This window comes from Apiospora marii (genome assembly GCF_038362585.1).
Source record: "Apiospora marii strain CBS 49790 chromosome Unknown utg000003l_segment0_segment0, whole genome shotgun sequence".
Taxonomy (NCBI): Eukaryota; Fungi; Ascomycota; class Sordariomycetes; order Amphisphaeriales; family Apiosporaceae; genus Apiospora; species Apiospora marii.
In genome coordinates, this window is record NW_027117374.1 from 6498408 (window position 1) to 6513758 (window position 15351).

Genomic DNA, 15351 nt, shown 5'->3' on the forward strand with positions numbered 1-15351 from the left:
AGGCCCAGGCGGATGCCAACGACGACGCGAATGCCGATGGCGATATAGATGTCGACGCGGATGCCGACTACGAAACCGACCCCGAGTATATTGCAGTAGTTCCCGCTGCCGCGGCGGAGCCTTTGTCTGTCTACGACGTCATCCCCGACGATGACGGCGGGACTGTCATTCTCAACAGTCCCACGAGGCAGATGGGTCCGAGACAGCTGCCTCCACCCAAAACACCACCAGGTGAGTACAGCTTCTTCGAGAGGCGATGCTCCAGGTCATTAAAGCTATACGCGCGTGGAAAGAATCAGGCCTGCACCTCTTGGTCACAAGCCGCGACGAATTCGATATACAGGACGTATTAGAAGTAATACCGGAAGAGATAATTGAGATGAAGAGTACCGAAGTGGATCAGGATATAGCCGCTTTTGTTGCCCAGCACCTACGAGAGAACAGGCGCTTACGGAAATGGCAGCGATACTATGACCGAATCGAGAAGGCACTGACCGATCGAGCCAATAGAGTGTTAGTACCCTTCCGATACTTATTTACTTTCACGAATAAGCCCTTAGTTTCCGCTGGGTGGAATGCCAGTTTACAACACTAGCAGCTTGCGCAGCAAACCCACATGTTCTGAATCAACTACTACAGTCCCTGCCACAATCGTTGGACGAAACCTATGCCCGGATGCTTAAGAACATCGAACCTGAAATGCGCGAATATGCTCGGCAAATGTTAAGCGTTTTGTGCTGTGCTATGAGACCCCTTACGGATTTAGAGCTGATCGATGCTCTTGCGGTCGAGCTTAGTGAAAACCCTAGGTTCGACGTGGAACGTAGATTTCAAGATCTTAACCATCTTAAACTTATCTGTCCAGGATTTATAGAGATTGATTTGGATCTCGATAAACGGGAAAATACTGTCCGCATCGCCCACTTCTCCGTACAGGAATACCTCGAGGACGAACGGATCCTAGAGCGTGAGGACGTTGCTCTATTCCATGTTCGAAAACAGGGCGCCCATATCAGTATGGCGACGGTTTGCCTAGCCTTATTACTTGAGCCTCAGGTTAAAGAGCTGCAAGACACCGATTCCATCGAGAAAGCTTACCCCCTGGCTAAATATGCTGCCCGTTACTGGCCTCAACATATTGCAAGCAGGACATTACGAAGCAGCACTGGAAGGAAAGTGTCGCAACTATTCCAAGATCGAGATGGCGCTTTTAGCACTTGGGTGCATATCTGGAACGTTGACCACTATAGTGGGCGGCTAGAAGGCAGGGAAGCGCCGAGCCCAATCTATTACGCTGCTGTCTTAGGACTGACGAAGATTCTTGGCGAGCTGCTCAACGACGGCTGCTCGACAACACAGGTTCCGGTTAGGAGCCACGGGTAAGCTACTGGTTTCGCCTCAATTACGAGTTCATCGGGTTCACTCTCCGTGGCGGCACCCGAGACGATAAGGTGGCCTTGCCGCTAATCAAACCATATGTTACGCCAAGATAAGTTATACGCGCAAGACACGGAAAGGAGCAAACATAACCTCTACATCGCCCTCACGGGCCTCCTGTCGACAGCCCCAGCTAGTGCCGGGACTGCTAGCGAAAGGAAGCTGATGAGAGACTCTTTCGCAGTTGAGATCTTCCGCTTTACGAATGCGCCTACAGAGGCGCTTCGTCAAGTCGAGGAAGAGCTTGGCCAACATCTCTACCAGCCTAATTCGCAGCTCTTCCAAGACGTTGAATCGCACTTCTGGATCCGTCTCATCGCGGAGCTTCAAGAATGTGTCAGGACGCTCAAACCCCTTGGCAGTCTCGGCCTCTTCTCGGCAGCTGTAGGTCGCCGTAACTATGGGCCATGGGGCGGGTCAAGCGCTCATTCTATGTCCAGTAATGCAATAGGTATCTCAACCCAAGAATCCCGCGCGAAAAGAGGAATAGAAGACATAGCCGCCAGGCTGGCGCATCTTGGCCTTCTTCATTGGAGAGTGTGGTCGCCGCTGATATATCTTGGCGGTGACAATGGCGGTGACAATGGCATGGAGTTAAGCCAAGCGGTGGGTATCTGAGGCGTGCACAGCTTCTTCTACGACGGCATTCGACGATTTAATCAGCCACCGAAGCGAATTCAAAACACTTCGCTAGTGACCTAGCTGAATAGATACCTGTGATTATCCAGAAGTTAGCCGCTTTCTGGCGATTCTCTTCAGACACCGTTCCTGTAACTTTTCCTTTTGTTCTAAGCACAAGATGACTGAGATGCAGTAAGATGGCCGTAATATAGGGGGAGCTGCCTCCATACGTTGGTGGGACGTAGGCTTTGAGCCGCAAGGCAAAAGAAAGTCGGAGCATACCTCGCTACATTATCAAGATTATTCCTTCAATTCACCGATACGGCAAACGCAGAGTAAGCTAGGGATCGAGCAGCACGTCACTGATCCCAGTTTACAGCTCAGTTCCACGGCTCATATTGTTTATATTACAATTAGTATGAGACTATCACTGCCTCCCAAGCACTACTTTCCGATTGGTGACTAGGTTCCCATTCACTGGAGACTGGGATGAAGACGTGCTTACATTCCGGTTGCCCTCCGTTTCCATGGCATCCACCACGAGTTGCTCTATGTCGACCTGCCCGCCCTGATCATGGCCAGACCTGTCCTCTGTCTTCAGTTCGTCCTCTATCTCTGCTTTCCCACACTGCTGTGCCCTGAGCATTCTGCTCTGGAAGAGTATCGATATCAGCCCAGCTATGGACGCTGATGTACCGAACCTGGTAGTTTGTTCTCACCTGGGCTCAAGGATGGCGTCTGAACGTGGACAAAATCATCTTCAGTGAGGCCTAGCCGCCATTCGAGCAAGGACAACATCTCGACCTCCATCAGGTTGACATCCGGTAGAGTGAACCCGAAACTGACGGGCCCACCAGACGAACGACTGTACTTGGCCCACTTCTTGTTCCTCGGCGACCAGTCATGTAGATACTTCGTCGCTGCTATAAGCGCAGCTAGGAAGATATCGTACGTTGTCTCTGCTTGAAGTGTAAGTGATGGATCAGTACTTCGTAATCGAGAGTCTCTAGCATCGCAAAATGACAAAGCCATACCGTCAAATTCTGTACCGGTCTCTTTTTGACGAATGTACCTTGGGGTACGAAGCCAATAGGGCCGAAAGTAGCTTCAGGTAGGATTGTCAGGAATAGATGTAAATGACTGAGTTGTCGTCTTATGATACTAGTAGGTACGGACCAGAAGAGCAGTATCGAAGAGTTGGGGTACTGTACAATGAACACATGATGTAGGAGTACCTGAGAGAACAATTAGATGCGTTTCGGCTGCTTGTCGTACTGTTTCCGACGTAGCTGCTTCCCTTGAAGAGTTCCTTGTCGTTCCACTGCCAACAATAGTGGCTGTAGCCAGACAGCTACACTAGGACGACATACATATTGGGAGCTGGAATGCGTGTCGTCGGCGAAGTCCAGGCATGGGATCAGATTTGTGCCAGCCGTGTCAGCCAAATCCTACCACGAAGTGGACGGCAAGATTCACCAGCCGTATGGGTATTATGAGCAGTATGGCGGTAGCTACGGCGTGGTAAGCGGACACCGATGACTCTCACATGTCCAAAACGTAGATACCGACTCTCGAGGAAGCGGTAGTAAATCATTTGACGAGTGTGGACAACAACGCGCGGATGGACGCTCATGTATTCTTCGCCTCACAATGGATCCTCGTCCGCCTGGTTCGTTTAACTTCGAGTACTGGCTTCGAGACCCGAACCCACCCATAACCGATCAAATCCATGCTCCCAGCAATGGTCTAAGCCCTTGTACTGTCGACGCGAAACAGAGGAACAAAGCTAGGGTTGAAGAGGAAATCAGGAGGTCGGAACAGCGCTTGCAATTGAAGCAGCCAGCGTAACACCAGGACCTCGCTTATAGAAAGGGATCTAACAGTTGACAATACTTCCTTTAAACCTGTAAGCGAGGGTTCCACCACATTCAGTCTCGTACCGCTGGAAATTAGCCAAGCATCACAGCCAAGTATTGTATATCGGGCGTGATCAAGGCAGGCTTATCATCCCACCCATGACAGCCATCTTCAATACAACTCTTTACGAATAAGAACAGCCCGACCTCCTCTGAATTTCACGTCACAGGCTATCATCAGCCGCCCGAGAGGTACGACTGTTTCGTGTCTGAGTCTGCGCCGGCGCTCTGTTCCGCCCCCCTACCGGGCTCCGTCGTCGTCGCCGTCGCCGCGCGCCAGATCTCCTCGTACACGTGCTGAAATGTCGGCCGGTGGAAGAGCACGAAGTTAGGGTGTATGTGCTGGAAGAAGGCCTCGATGTAGCGGTCGGCGACCTCGCGCTCGGGGAACTTGACCTTGCTCGAGGGCACGCAGTGCCGCAACAGCTCCGACTTGTTGGCCTGCGCCACGTCGTGGCTGCTGAAGCTGGTTGTCGGCGAGTCGCCCCGGAACATGGACGGCGACAGCGGCTGCGCGTTCGCGGGGTGGCCCTCGTACACCACGATGGGGTCCGTGATCATGTCGTTCTCCTCCGCGAGGCTGTGGGGGTCGCCGCCCAGCGTAGACGAGGCCGACTTCGACCGCGTCACCACCAGGTTCCGCAGCCGCGTGTAGAAGACCATGCTGCCGGTGGGGCTGATGTATTGTGGTCGCTCGCTCGGGTTGCGCACTAGTTTCTCGCTCTCGTCGCTGCTGCGGCGGTCTGATGGCCGTGCCGTTTTTGTATCTGGGGACACGGGCGACAGGAGCGCCGCCGTGCTCACGGAACGCGGCCGCTTCCTCGTGATTGTCTGGGTCGAGGTCGCGGGGATGCTAGACGTGTCGTCGAAGTTGTCGGGTATCTCCAGCCCCATGTCCCGCCCATAGGCGATCACCTCCTCCGCGGTGGGCTCCGCGCCCAGTTGGGGATGGAGGTTCTGGGTCAACGCGTTGATGGCCCGGTAGCGCCGGTCGAGGCTTTCGATGCTGCCGTAGATGCGGTGTTTGCGCGGCATGGTCGTGACGCACTGGATGCCCGCCTCGATGCAGAGCTTGCAGGGAGTCAGGCCCTCGTCGTCGCCGTTGTTGCCCAGCCATCGACGACGAGGGCGCCTGGTCCAGGCGCTGGCACTTGCAGCGCCGCGTCTTGCAGTAGTCGCAGCTGAGCTTGGTGCGCTTCCGCTGGTAGACTGGAACGCGTCGTTTCGCCTTCAATTGTTTGCGCCGCTGCGCGGCCTGCTAGTGGGTGAGTCCGCCTGGCGCGCCGCTCGAGGGTGTCATGTTGCTGCCGCTGCCATGGCGGTCCTGGGCTTCGAACTTCGGGAGGGGGCGTCCGGTGTCCATGGACGGAGGGAGGCCGTACTGTCCCAGCTGGACGTGGCCTTGGGTGGGATCGAATTCCGACTTTGGCTCGGCCATCCCTCGTGGGGGGAGTAGCCTACGAGATGGCGATTATCGTGGAGCTCCATGGAGGAGGATCGGGGAGTGTCGTCGGTCTGGTTATTCCTCGTCTCGTAAGCCTGTAACCGTAGGGGGACACATTGGGGATACGTAGTAGTAGCAGTAATAGTATGTAAAAGTAGTAGTACCAAGGGCAATCACAGGCTAAGATACACACGACCACGTAACACGCGAAAGGAGACAGGCCAATCTTGTGCTGGTGGAAGCAATGAAGCTAAGCAATGGTCCCTCCTCTTAAAATGGATTCCACGGGATGGAAGAGGGTAGGTAGCTAGGTAGGTACGTATGTGGGCTAGCCCTTGCGGATGACGGAATCGATTAGCAATGAGGAACGGTCTCGAGCACTACAAGCTAACAAAAAGCCAAGAGGTGATAGATAGGGGAGGTCGAGTCTAGCGGCCGCGCCGGCGCAAGTGAAAAAGGCTGTTTCGTGTTTTACTTTCCCTTTGGTGGTGGTCTGCAACTCGATTCAGTCGCTGGAGACGCGTAGGGGGCAATGCGACGGATTTGCTTCATCATTACGTATTGACCTGTCGGCTCTTCGAACGAGTCCACGGCCTGAAAGCCCATCCAGGAGTGTCGCCCGGGATGAATTGAGTTGGATCTGCAGAGATGGGCTGATGATGGAGAAGACGCTCCTAGCAAAGACGTCAGGCGTCAGGCCTAGCCTAGCCGTGGGCCGGATGTGCAGCGCAAGGTGGGGCTACTGGGGGCGCAGAGACTTGAGGAGGAATCCACTGTGATGAGGGTCGTATGTTCTTAACAAGCCTGGGGCCATGATTGGTAGTTCGCCCGTTATTTCTTCCTGCCAGTAGGGTTGGACCTTCTCCCCTAGCTCTTTTTTCTCCTCCAAACTCCCCGACTCCTCCACTTTCCCCATCGTCCTGTCTCGCCCTTCTCCAGCCGTCTTAAATCACGTCCGATATGTCGCTTGGAGGCTTATGCCCAATTCTTATACTCCTTTGGTATGGTTGAGTGAGAAATGATTAGGGTTAACAGAGTTTTCGGGATCTTCATTTCTTGTCATCTGGCTTTTTGGGACCTTGTTGAGCTTATTAGGAGTCATTGAAAGCCCTGTTTGAGCGATTCCTCCCCGTGGCCGACGCCGTGCCGCCTGATACGTTTATACCACCTGCCGCCTTCCTGCTACCATGTGCCGAGTTTTTCAAGGGTCTTTTGGTGGGGGTGCAGTGGCTTCTTCGGCGAAGTAGCTTCTTCGGTTTGGTGGGGTAGCTTTGGTAGCTTCGTTGGTAGCCGCTTTGCCCAAGTCAAAGGAGATAGGATACCTGCAAATAGCTGCCTTTGTCACTTCTGCTTGTGGGACTGTTGAGAACGATAGTGCCGCCGTCATCGTTAGGGATGTTGTATACGGCCACAGGATCGGCACCTGTCGTGCTAGTCTATCACCCGGACGTCAAACTCGCTACCAAGCGCCGAAGACGTGAGACGACGAGGACGATCTCTAACCAGGCTCCTCTTCAGCGCCTTTGACGTGGGCTGGGGAATTGGTTCTAGTGGAGCGGGTCGCGAACCAATCAATGGCAGGGACCCAGCCCACTACAGTGATCGAAACCACTTCGATGCCCTCGATTGCACCCTGCCTCAACGAAATGGAGATGGACGTTGACGAGAACGGATAGTTCCCTTCTGCTATGGCCTTACGAATGGGCCTAGATCCAAGATGTAAATTGGATACCTTCGATCGTTTCCGTCTTACTCTAACGCCTACCCTAGTATTCCAACATTGACATATACTCAAGGCTCGTCTTTGCATGAGTCCGTATCCTCATGCATTCATGGTGGGTGGCCTCTTGCCGGTCGCGACCCTCAAGGCCTTATAAAGTCATAGCGAATTTCTGAGACACCACTAATGTAGACTTCCCGCGGGATGAGGGTTGCGAAATTCCTGGACGTTCGTGCATATAAGGCCATTTCTCCGCCCGCTCCACTCAGCGGGTGGGGTACGTGCTTCAATGGTAAAACAGTGGATGGTCCGTTATGGACTCTGCAAGCTGGCGAGGCGGTGATTTTAAGCTACTTACATAGTTTACAATCTCATACTCGTGGTCTCAACTGTCAGAATTTCCTTTTCTTATATCGACCGCTGCGGCACGGCTCAGGCGTTACGAGCATCACAACAATACATCACGAACGCAGATCTTGCTTAAAACCTCCCAATCAATTGGCAGGTAACACATTAGGTAGGTGCAAGGTTACTAAGCTACTATTAGTATTATAAGTAGAAGATTTATCCTGTGCAGGCTATCTAATTGCAATTTCGTTGCACTGGTCGTGAGTCCGATTCTTCTGAAAGCAAGCTTGGGTATCTAACATGAGGAACAGAAGCGCTGGGTTGACCCAATAGTTCTAAATCTGCTAGGTTTAATGTGTCCCATAAATCCCGGCTTGCGTCGCCCAACCATAATGGATGCACTGTTCTTGAAGAGTCAAGTCTTTAGACTGGGCCGTTTGGGATGAATGGCTTTGCTGATATGACCCGTCTAGCACTGTCGGATTTGTTGTTGTCGGCGTCAAGGGTAGGGGATACCGCCCATCGTGCACCCATGAAGTCGGGATCGGGGAGTCAAACGGAACGCACCAACCTTTTGTTGTCAGCAATTAGGTCATGCTCGGGAATCGTCCCACTCACCTTCAGACTGAAGACTGCTAAAGCGATTCCAAGCCTGAAACATTGGGTCACTATACACCAGTCCTTGTATATACTTGTCTTCGCCACCTCTTCACCCAACTTTTGAATTTGCTCCGCCTTTTCTTGTATGATATCCAGTAAGCCTTGTATCTGCTTCTCCCTCTCCTCTACCAATACTTGCATTTTCTTATCAAGCTTCACCACCATCTTGTCCCTCTCTTCGATGGTCCTATTCTTCACATCCACTTACTTCCCTTTCAAGCTCACTTATCCTGCCTTTGTGAGCTATGTCGCGCCTGAACACGTAAAGACACTTTGTCCCACTCGCGTAGCATCTATCGCATGGTGTCTGACCATTGCACTAGACTTCTATTAGACTCCTACTTCCCATTCTTAAAAGTTGACGGCGTACCTTGCTTTTCCGCAAACGGCATGGGCGGCATGCCGTTCGAATAAGTATTCTCTTCTTCCGCGGCGTCTTTACCTGTTTGATTTCATCTGCATTTTTCGGTAATAATGATCTCAAACTCATGGTGGATTGTGACCATAATTTAACCACAGAGATTGGGCTCCAAACGGGCCGACTTTGTCGACATAGGCATATAGCGACTTGAAAATCTTGTAGAGTTATGCCAAATTGAGGTAGAAACATGCGAAGTGAGGGGTCAGGCTGGCCATTATGTACAGAGAGAAAGGAAAAAAGAAAGGAAAAGAATAGATGGAAAGACATCGCTCATCGGCCAACGTCGGATGTAGGCTGGCGCCATTATGAGCTTCGCAGGGCGGGCCTAAATCCGACCCCTGCCGCCACGATCCAATCCGAGCACCTTCTAGCTTTACAAATTTTAATTCCTGAGAAAACCATCGTACAATACAAATCACTAATACGTATATCATTATGCTAAGTTATGGCGTATTCTGCGCCTCTGACTTCGTGGTGTTGCCTAAAATCAGAGAGTGACGGTTAGCTTAGCTAGCTGATGGCGGGGTTAACCTGATGGATTTCCTAATTTTGCGTTTAGAGACTGTTCTATAAAGCGCTTGCGGGATCGTACAATTCATTCAAGGTTGGCACCGATCAGTCCAATCAGATGCCAAGCAGCAAATCAGCTTTAGATTGGAACAGCTATGCTTACTTACTTTTAAACGGCTGTGGGTGTATATGACAGGTCTCTCGATCTGACCTCACTGATCGTATCGTTCCAGACCCATCGTGCTCTTAGTCTTATGTGACTAGCGTCAGGAGCGACTGCTGCGAGACCTGGACTCGAAATACGCCATCTAAGCCTATATTGTTTAGGTAAGACGGCTTGCGGGTGCCTGCAAGCGCTGCAACGTCTGATGCGCCACTGAAAGGTATCCTAAATTAGCGGCCGCCTTTTAGCCAGTCGCGAGCCTTCCCAGAATAACCGACCCAAAGGCAAAGAGCTGCTTAATTGCATGTGGGGCTGTACAATACAGGCCAGCCAATTGTCTTAGAAGGTGGCGCGGGTCGCTTAAGTAGCCGGCCACTGGCTCCACCCATGTTTCTCGTCAGCCCTTACCCGCCAATGTCATTGCCCCCGTCAAGCCTTTTTTGCCTGCGATTGGAATGGAAGAGAGTTAGTTATCTGCAGTCTCTGATAATTTGCGCGCCACAGCAACCCGATGAGAACCTCGTTCAATATGCCGTGTCCGAGTACAAAGCCTCATTGTTCCTCCAACTCCATCATACCTTTGCCGCCAGTTCGGATATGAACACGCTGTTTCTCCGAGCTTGACTGTCAAACTTTGGCCCATCTACCCCGTTCTCCAAGATAATTCAGCGCGTTGTTTTCTGAGCCTAGGAAGGTTAGTTCCTGATGTACTAGCTGAGTAGATCTACGAACCAGCTTCCAGTGGGTTGATTAAAGGCACCACTGGCGGTTGGGAGAGCCAACATATGAATGCGTGATAAATTTCGACAAGAATTCTGGTACTCCACATGTTGACTGTTTTGCGAGAGTCTTAGCCTAGGTGAGGGCAGAAGTCGGACATCGAAGGGGGGTGCCGGCGTTTTATCTCATTCATATGCGTACAAGGTTATAGAAAGCCACTCAGCTACTGTAGTGACAACCCATATGATAGATACTATGATATTACTGACATGCAACTACCTGGAGTCCGCATCGCCTTCCCTGACCCGACCAAGGCCACGAATCTATGGTTTTCCTTATAGCGGAAAGGGGCCTGATTGTACCGCAACCAAGGGACTCTAGCTACGTACAGATTTATTTTGCTTGTCAGCTCCGTACATTGCTACCGATTCCTGAGTTACGTACAGGGGTCCTGAGATCGGATGACAAAATAAGTAGGATTAGGGCTGATGGCCCAGAGAAAACACGACCACTGCAGCCTCCGAGATGGTGGGGGCGAAAACGAGCCCAGCCACTTTCCAAGCCCTTATTATACAATAGGAGAGGTTATCAGAACGCCAGGGAACTCGCCCTCCATCTGCCGAGTCCTCTCCTGGCGGCGCCTGCTGGGTTGTTCGATCTAAGTTGGAACAAGTGGGCTTTCAGCTAGACCTGCAAGCCAATGCCATCATTACCAAATTCCTGATCAACCACTATGCGTGCGTGGAGTGGCGATCTATGCTGGCCTTTCAGGTGTATCATCTAAGTATGGCACGTCTAGACACTAGGCCCGTAGGCTTAAGCAGCCGGGATCGTAAAGCTGTCATTGTCTCAGCCGATCATAGCAAGCTCGAGAGGGACGACATAATCCGCACCATATTTCCTTTTCGTCCTAACCGCAGAAACATGCCGATATTTGAGGGCCGGCCGGAGGAGTTCCACAGCAGGTGCGCATCGCGCTCGTCGCCGTGGTCCACGCCCGCAGCCCAGACAGTCCTGACGAGCGATGCCTCTGGGGCCTCCAGCCCCGCCACGTCCATGTCTGCGTCCGCTGTTCTCTCGCCGCCCCACGACATGACCCCCGGTATCACGTAGGCGGGTCTTATCGAGGTGCATCAGACCCAGCCCTCGAGCGTCGCCGGTCGTGCATAGATGTGATACTCGTGCTGCCGTTCCGATTGGGAAAATCAATGTCTGCTCATCTGTGCGTGCATCGGCTGCAGGAGAATAGGCCTCATAATTATGGCTTTATAGGTACTTCGCGCATATACTGCGGCAACAAAACACGACGAGTCGTTCTCGTGTCCCGGGGAACGTGAGCGCATTCCGATAGGTGAGAAACCTACCAAACTGCATACCTGGGATGCACAAAAGGGCCGGGCTGGTCCGGTAACATGTTTCCGATGCAAACTATCCCCAATCATAACCTTTGAGGCGCAAGTCCCTGTCACCTCCCACAACTACAGTAGGTGGTGGATACTGCTTTTCCTAAGTCATTTAGTCATTTAGTCATTTAGTGGAAGTAAAAATATTTGGCGGGGAGGTGAGTCGAGGGGGGGGGGGGACGGCTTCTTACAACTTCGCCTAATGTTAACGGTGACATGCCCCTGTGAGATACGAAGAGATACAGCTTGCGCCTGCAGGGCAATTTGATATGTCGTAAATCTCTGCTCCATGTTGACGCTGAAGTCTTCGACTGCGTTTCACTCATGTTTTTCAATTTTTCGTAATGTTCTCGTTTCTCCTGTCCCTCTTTTACGTGGTGGCGGCACATCCTGGCTTTGGTTGTTCCTTGTGACTAGCTCATGCGGTCTTTAACACATTTTTTACCATTTGTTGAAGCCATGCTATGGTGGAAGGAGGGAAGGCAAAAAGGAACATCCTATTGGCAGCGAACAAATCGTTTGTATTTTCAACGGGAGGTTGGGCGTACAGTGACCCTGTACTACTCCTGGACTATATACGAGTACGACCCACGTATGTGTCCAGTCACCGTCCCCACTCCCCGTGTTCCGCCCGCACGTAAGAGACTCCGGCCCCGAAGATACCGTTTCATATAGAATCCTCGAAACCCTTGTCGGGCGACACTTTGAGACAGACTCTGTGTATATGTTCGACCGTCCTTCGTCCCCTGGCTGCGTGAAATTTGGATGGACAGCACGCAGTGTGGAAGCGCGTCTCAGCGACTGGTCCAAGTGTGGATACGCTCCAAACCTGCTGTTACGCGTGGACAATGTTCCATGGGCACAACGAGCCGAGGCACACACGCATCATGAGTTGGCCAAGGAGTGGCGTACAGAAAGGCAGTGCAGGGGACCTTATTGTGGACGAAAGAGTCATCAGGAGTGGTTCGAAGTCAGCAAGGAGAAAGCACAGCAGGTAGTGGATGGGTGGGCGAGCGTCCTGAAAGAGGGTGCACCCTACGGCCAGCAAGGAACATTGAAACCGCAGTGGAGGCAATACGTGAAGCAAGCGGTCATCCATGGGATGAAGTTACAGCTCAGAACCTTTGGGAGTATCATGAGTCTGCTCGGGTCGGTAGTACAGCACATCTGGTGGTGCCCGTGAGCGCAGCACGTACACTCAACCTCAAGGAAGTAGAAGAAGAGGAAAATGGATGCTTGCGCCTAGCGGAAGAGAAAGACACTTTGGCCACCAGGGTCCAAGAAGAAGAGCTAGAGCAGAAAAGGTTGCCCGCACGCGGAGGAAGAAAAGAATGGCTCACCACTATATGGAAAGCCAAGCGTGGGTTGTGGTATTGCGACGGCCATGAAACCAGCAGCTGTCGACGAACCGCCAGTCACAGGATGAGCCATCACTCAAGCAGGGCTCGTCGTTTCTTTCGCCACCGCAAGCCCCTCTCGTTCCGATCGCGCCTTGTCCTCGCTTTTTATTGAAAGCTTTGGCCGACGTCAACTCTCTTCCCGCCGCTTCCCAAACAGCAGCATAATTAGACCCACCAACATCAGCCCTGGCAGAGGCCATAGGCAAGCAGGAGAGTTTCTCTGCGTTTACTTTCCTCGCAGAAGTAGAAGTAGGCGCGGACAACAAGATAGCGGAGGCCGATGCGCACGTTGAGCAGAAGTGCTCTTGTGAAAATTCACATCGGGCCCGGGGTTTGGGAATGAAGTTTTGAGTGTATCTGTTTTAATTGTGATTATTTTTCATCCAATTTGGATCTTGCCTTCCCCTCCGACATGTAAGACTTGTCGTACAAACATCGTGCCACAAACAAAGATAGATAAGGGTTGCCAGCATCCAGCTTCTATTCCTTTCACCTCAGTCAAACCAATCTGTCCTTCCAACTTAGCTTACACTCCACCCTTGAAAGAAGCTCCTCCTGCGTTTATATCAACAGCCACTAGAAATGGGACTTAGTAACCCTTGGTCAACAGTTCAAGATGCAGTCGGCATGGACAAAATACTTACTGCTGTGCTTCAACCCGCACACCTCGAACAGCGTAACTGGCGTCACATTCTTGGGCGTACCCACGATGCCTTGCGTCTTGAGACGGAGAAGCGTCTCCTTGATTGCCAGATAAGCCGGAGCGAGGGTAGCGAAACTGAAGATCATGATGCGGAAGCCCATGGCGCGGGCCTCGTCCACTGTAATCGTGGGGCTCTTGCCGTTCTCGACGCTGTTGAGCAGCAAGGGCCAAGGGGCGAGATCCTGGACGGCGCGCTGGGCCTGCTCGTGCGTCTCGAACCCCTCAAGTAACCCTACGTCGGCTCCCTCGTCACGCGCCTCGCGCAGCCGTGCGATGCACTCGTCGTACCCCAGCTGCTGCAGCGCGTCTGTCCGTGCGATCAGCACGAAGTCCGACTGCATGCGCACGCGCGCCGTGTGCGCCGCTCGGATCCGCGATATGTACTCCTCTCGGGGCACTACCTTCTTGCCACTCAGGTGTCCACACCGCTTTGTCAACACCTGGTCCTCCAGGTGGGCGCCCGCGACGCCGGCGCGGATGTACTGCTCCACTGTGCGTGCAGCCATGATGGGGCCTGTTTCGCAAGGCCATGGTCAGTGAGTGCCATAGTTAGGTAGAGAAAGGAAACGGGTAGATTCTAAAATGAAGATTGTACGGGGAGAAGAGTGTCCACGCTGGGTTGGGTGAGAAAAGGGGGCCAAACGGGGTATGGAGTATGGGGTCTGGGGTCTGCGGAGGAAAGTCGCCGACATACCACCGTAGCCGGTGTCCATGTCCGCGATAAGCGGAGGACCGAAGGGGTCGAGGTTTGCAATCATCTCCGCATTTTCACGCATATCGTGCAGTTGGGCAATGGCAAGATCAGGTTGACCCAGGCGCGAAGCAGTGGTGCCAGCTCCCGTCTACAATGCGGAGTTAGTAAGGTGGTTGGACATGTTCCAAGCTTTCTACGGCTTGCAAGCTGCTTCACTTACCATGTACATCGCGTTAAAGCCAATCTCTATGGCTGTGCGAGCAGAGAGACCATCGTAGACACCGGGGCATACAATGAGCTCCTTGGTGTCGAAGATCATTTTCCTGAGCTTGGTGGCCCCTGTAGTGGGCTTGTTGACCGAGACCATAACGTGGTTGAGCTGGAGCCACTCCTCGGACCTGGTAACCGGAGAAAGATGGCTCTGCGGTAGTAGCTGGACTGCGTAGCTCTCTTCTTCTACGCCTTCGGCTGTGTGGACTAGGGAGATGGGCTTAACAAGCTCTGTCATGCGGTGGAGGGCAACCTCTGGGCCAGCAGCGTTGAGCAGAACTTCGGCTTCCGCCTCCATTCTGGAGATGGGCTCGAATTCGATAGCTGAGGGCGACATTACTTGTGTATAAGAGAGGAATGGGGATGTGGGCTAACAGAGTGATGCGCTTAGAACAAGAAGTTGGAGTTTGTGGTGGATGTGATACATGGAGCCGTCTTCTTCGTTTGGCCAGATCATCTGCCGTCTTTATACCCAAGATCTGACTCGATCACGATTGAGTACAAGTTCGGGGCTTTCACAAAGCCAGCCATATCTCCTGCCTTGCCTCCTCATACCAAGACTTTCGAGTATCTCACTGTACATACCACTGACTGGAGCCAAGACGGAATAATTCGTATCACCTCGCACCTCGTAATATTCCATTTCTTGACAGTCGTAGGGATCATGAACGATCCATACACACACCAGCCCGGTGTGGAAGACGGGTTCAATTCACGCACATCGCCGAGAACGTCATGTACTACCCCGGAGTTGCTGCGATAGGGGAAGCCGGGAAGGTGTGGCGTGTTAAAGCAGCGAATGACAACGCGGTTTCAGGCAATCTCAACGCTGCAGAAGCAACCATGACCACACGACGCCTTCCTTGCATCCCGTGGGTCTGCTTGTTGGTTACAACGCGGCCAAGATGGGGACCACGAGAT

General features: G+C 52.5%; 4 protein-coding genes across 4 annotated transcripts; 2 read left to right on the forward strand and 2 right to left on the reverse strand.

Annotated features, from left to right (window-relative positions):
- Nucleotides 1-379: 379 nt before the first annotated feature.
- On the forward strand, nucleotides 380-2055 carry PG985_005554 (uncharacterized protein; the record flags this gene model as incomplete). The annotated part of the gene is made up of 3 exons (XM_066825323.1): nucleotides 380-513; nucleotides 561-1379; nucleotides 1521-2055. 3 exons carry the CDS (start codon nucleotides 380-382, stop codon nucleotides 2053-2055), a joined length of 1488 nt encoding a protein of 495 aa, XP_066688483.1.
- A 2096-nt stretch (nucleotides 2056-4151) lies between these two features.
- Nucleotides 4152-5009, reverse strand: PG985_005555 (uncharacterized protein; the record flags this gene model as incomplete). Its single annotated transcript, XM_066825324.1, has 1 exon — nucleotides 4152-5009. One exon carries the CDS (start codon nucleotides 5007-5009, stop codon nucleotides 4152-4154), a length of 858 nt encoding a protein of 285 aa, XP_066688484.1.
- Nucleotides 5010-5025: 16 nt separating this feature from the next.
- On the forward strand, nucleotides 5026-5430 carry PG985_005556 (uncharacterized protein; the record flags this gene model as incomplete). The annotated part of the gene is made up of 1 exon (XM_066825325.1): nucleotides 5026-5430. One exon carries the CDS (start codon nucleotides 5026-5028, stop codon nucleotides 5428-5430), a length of 405 nt encoding a protein of 134 aa, XP_066688485.1.
- A 7859-nt stretch (nucleotides 5431-13289) lies between these two features.
- On the reverse strand, nucleotides 13290-14767 carry PG985_005557 (uncharacterized protein; the record flags this gene model as incomplete). The annotated part of the gene is made up of 4 exons (XM_066825326.1): nucleotides 13290-13339; nucleotides 13408-13980; nucleotides 14161-14308; nucleotides 14381-14767. 4 exons carry the CDS (start codon nucleotides 14765-14767, stop codon nucleotides 13290-13292), a joined length of 1158 nt encoding a protein of 385 aa, XP_066688486.1.
- Nucleotides 14768-15351: the final 584 nt, after the last annotated feature.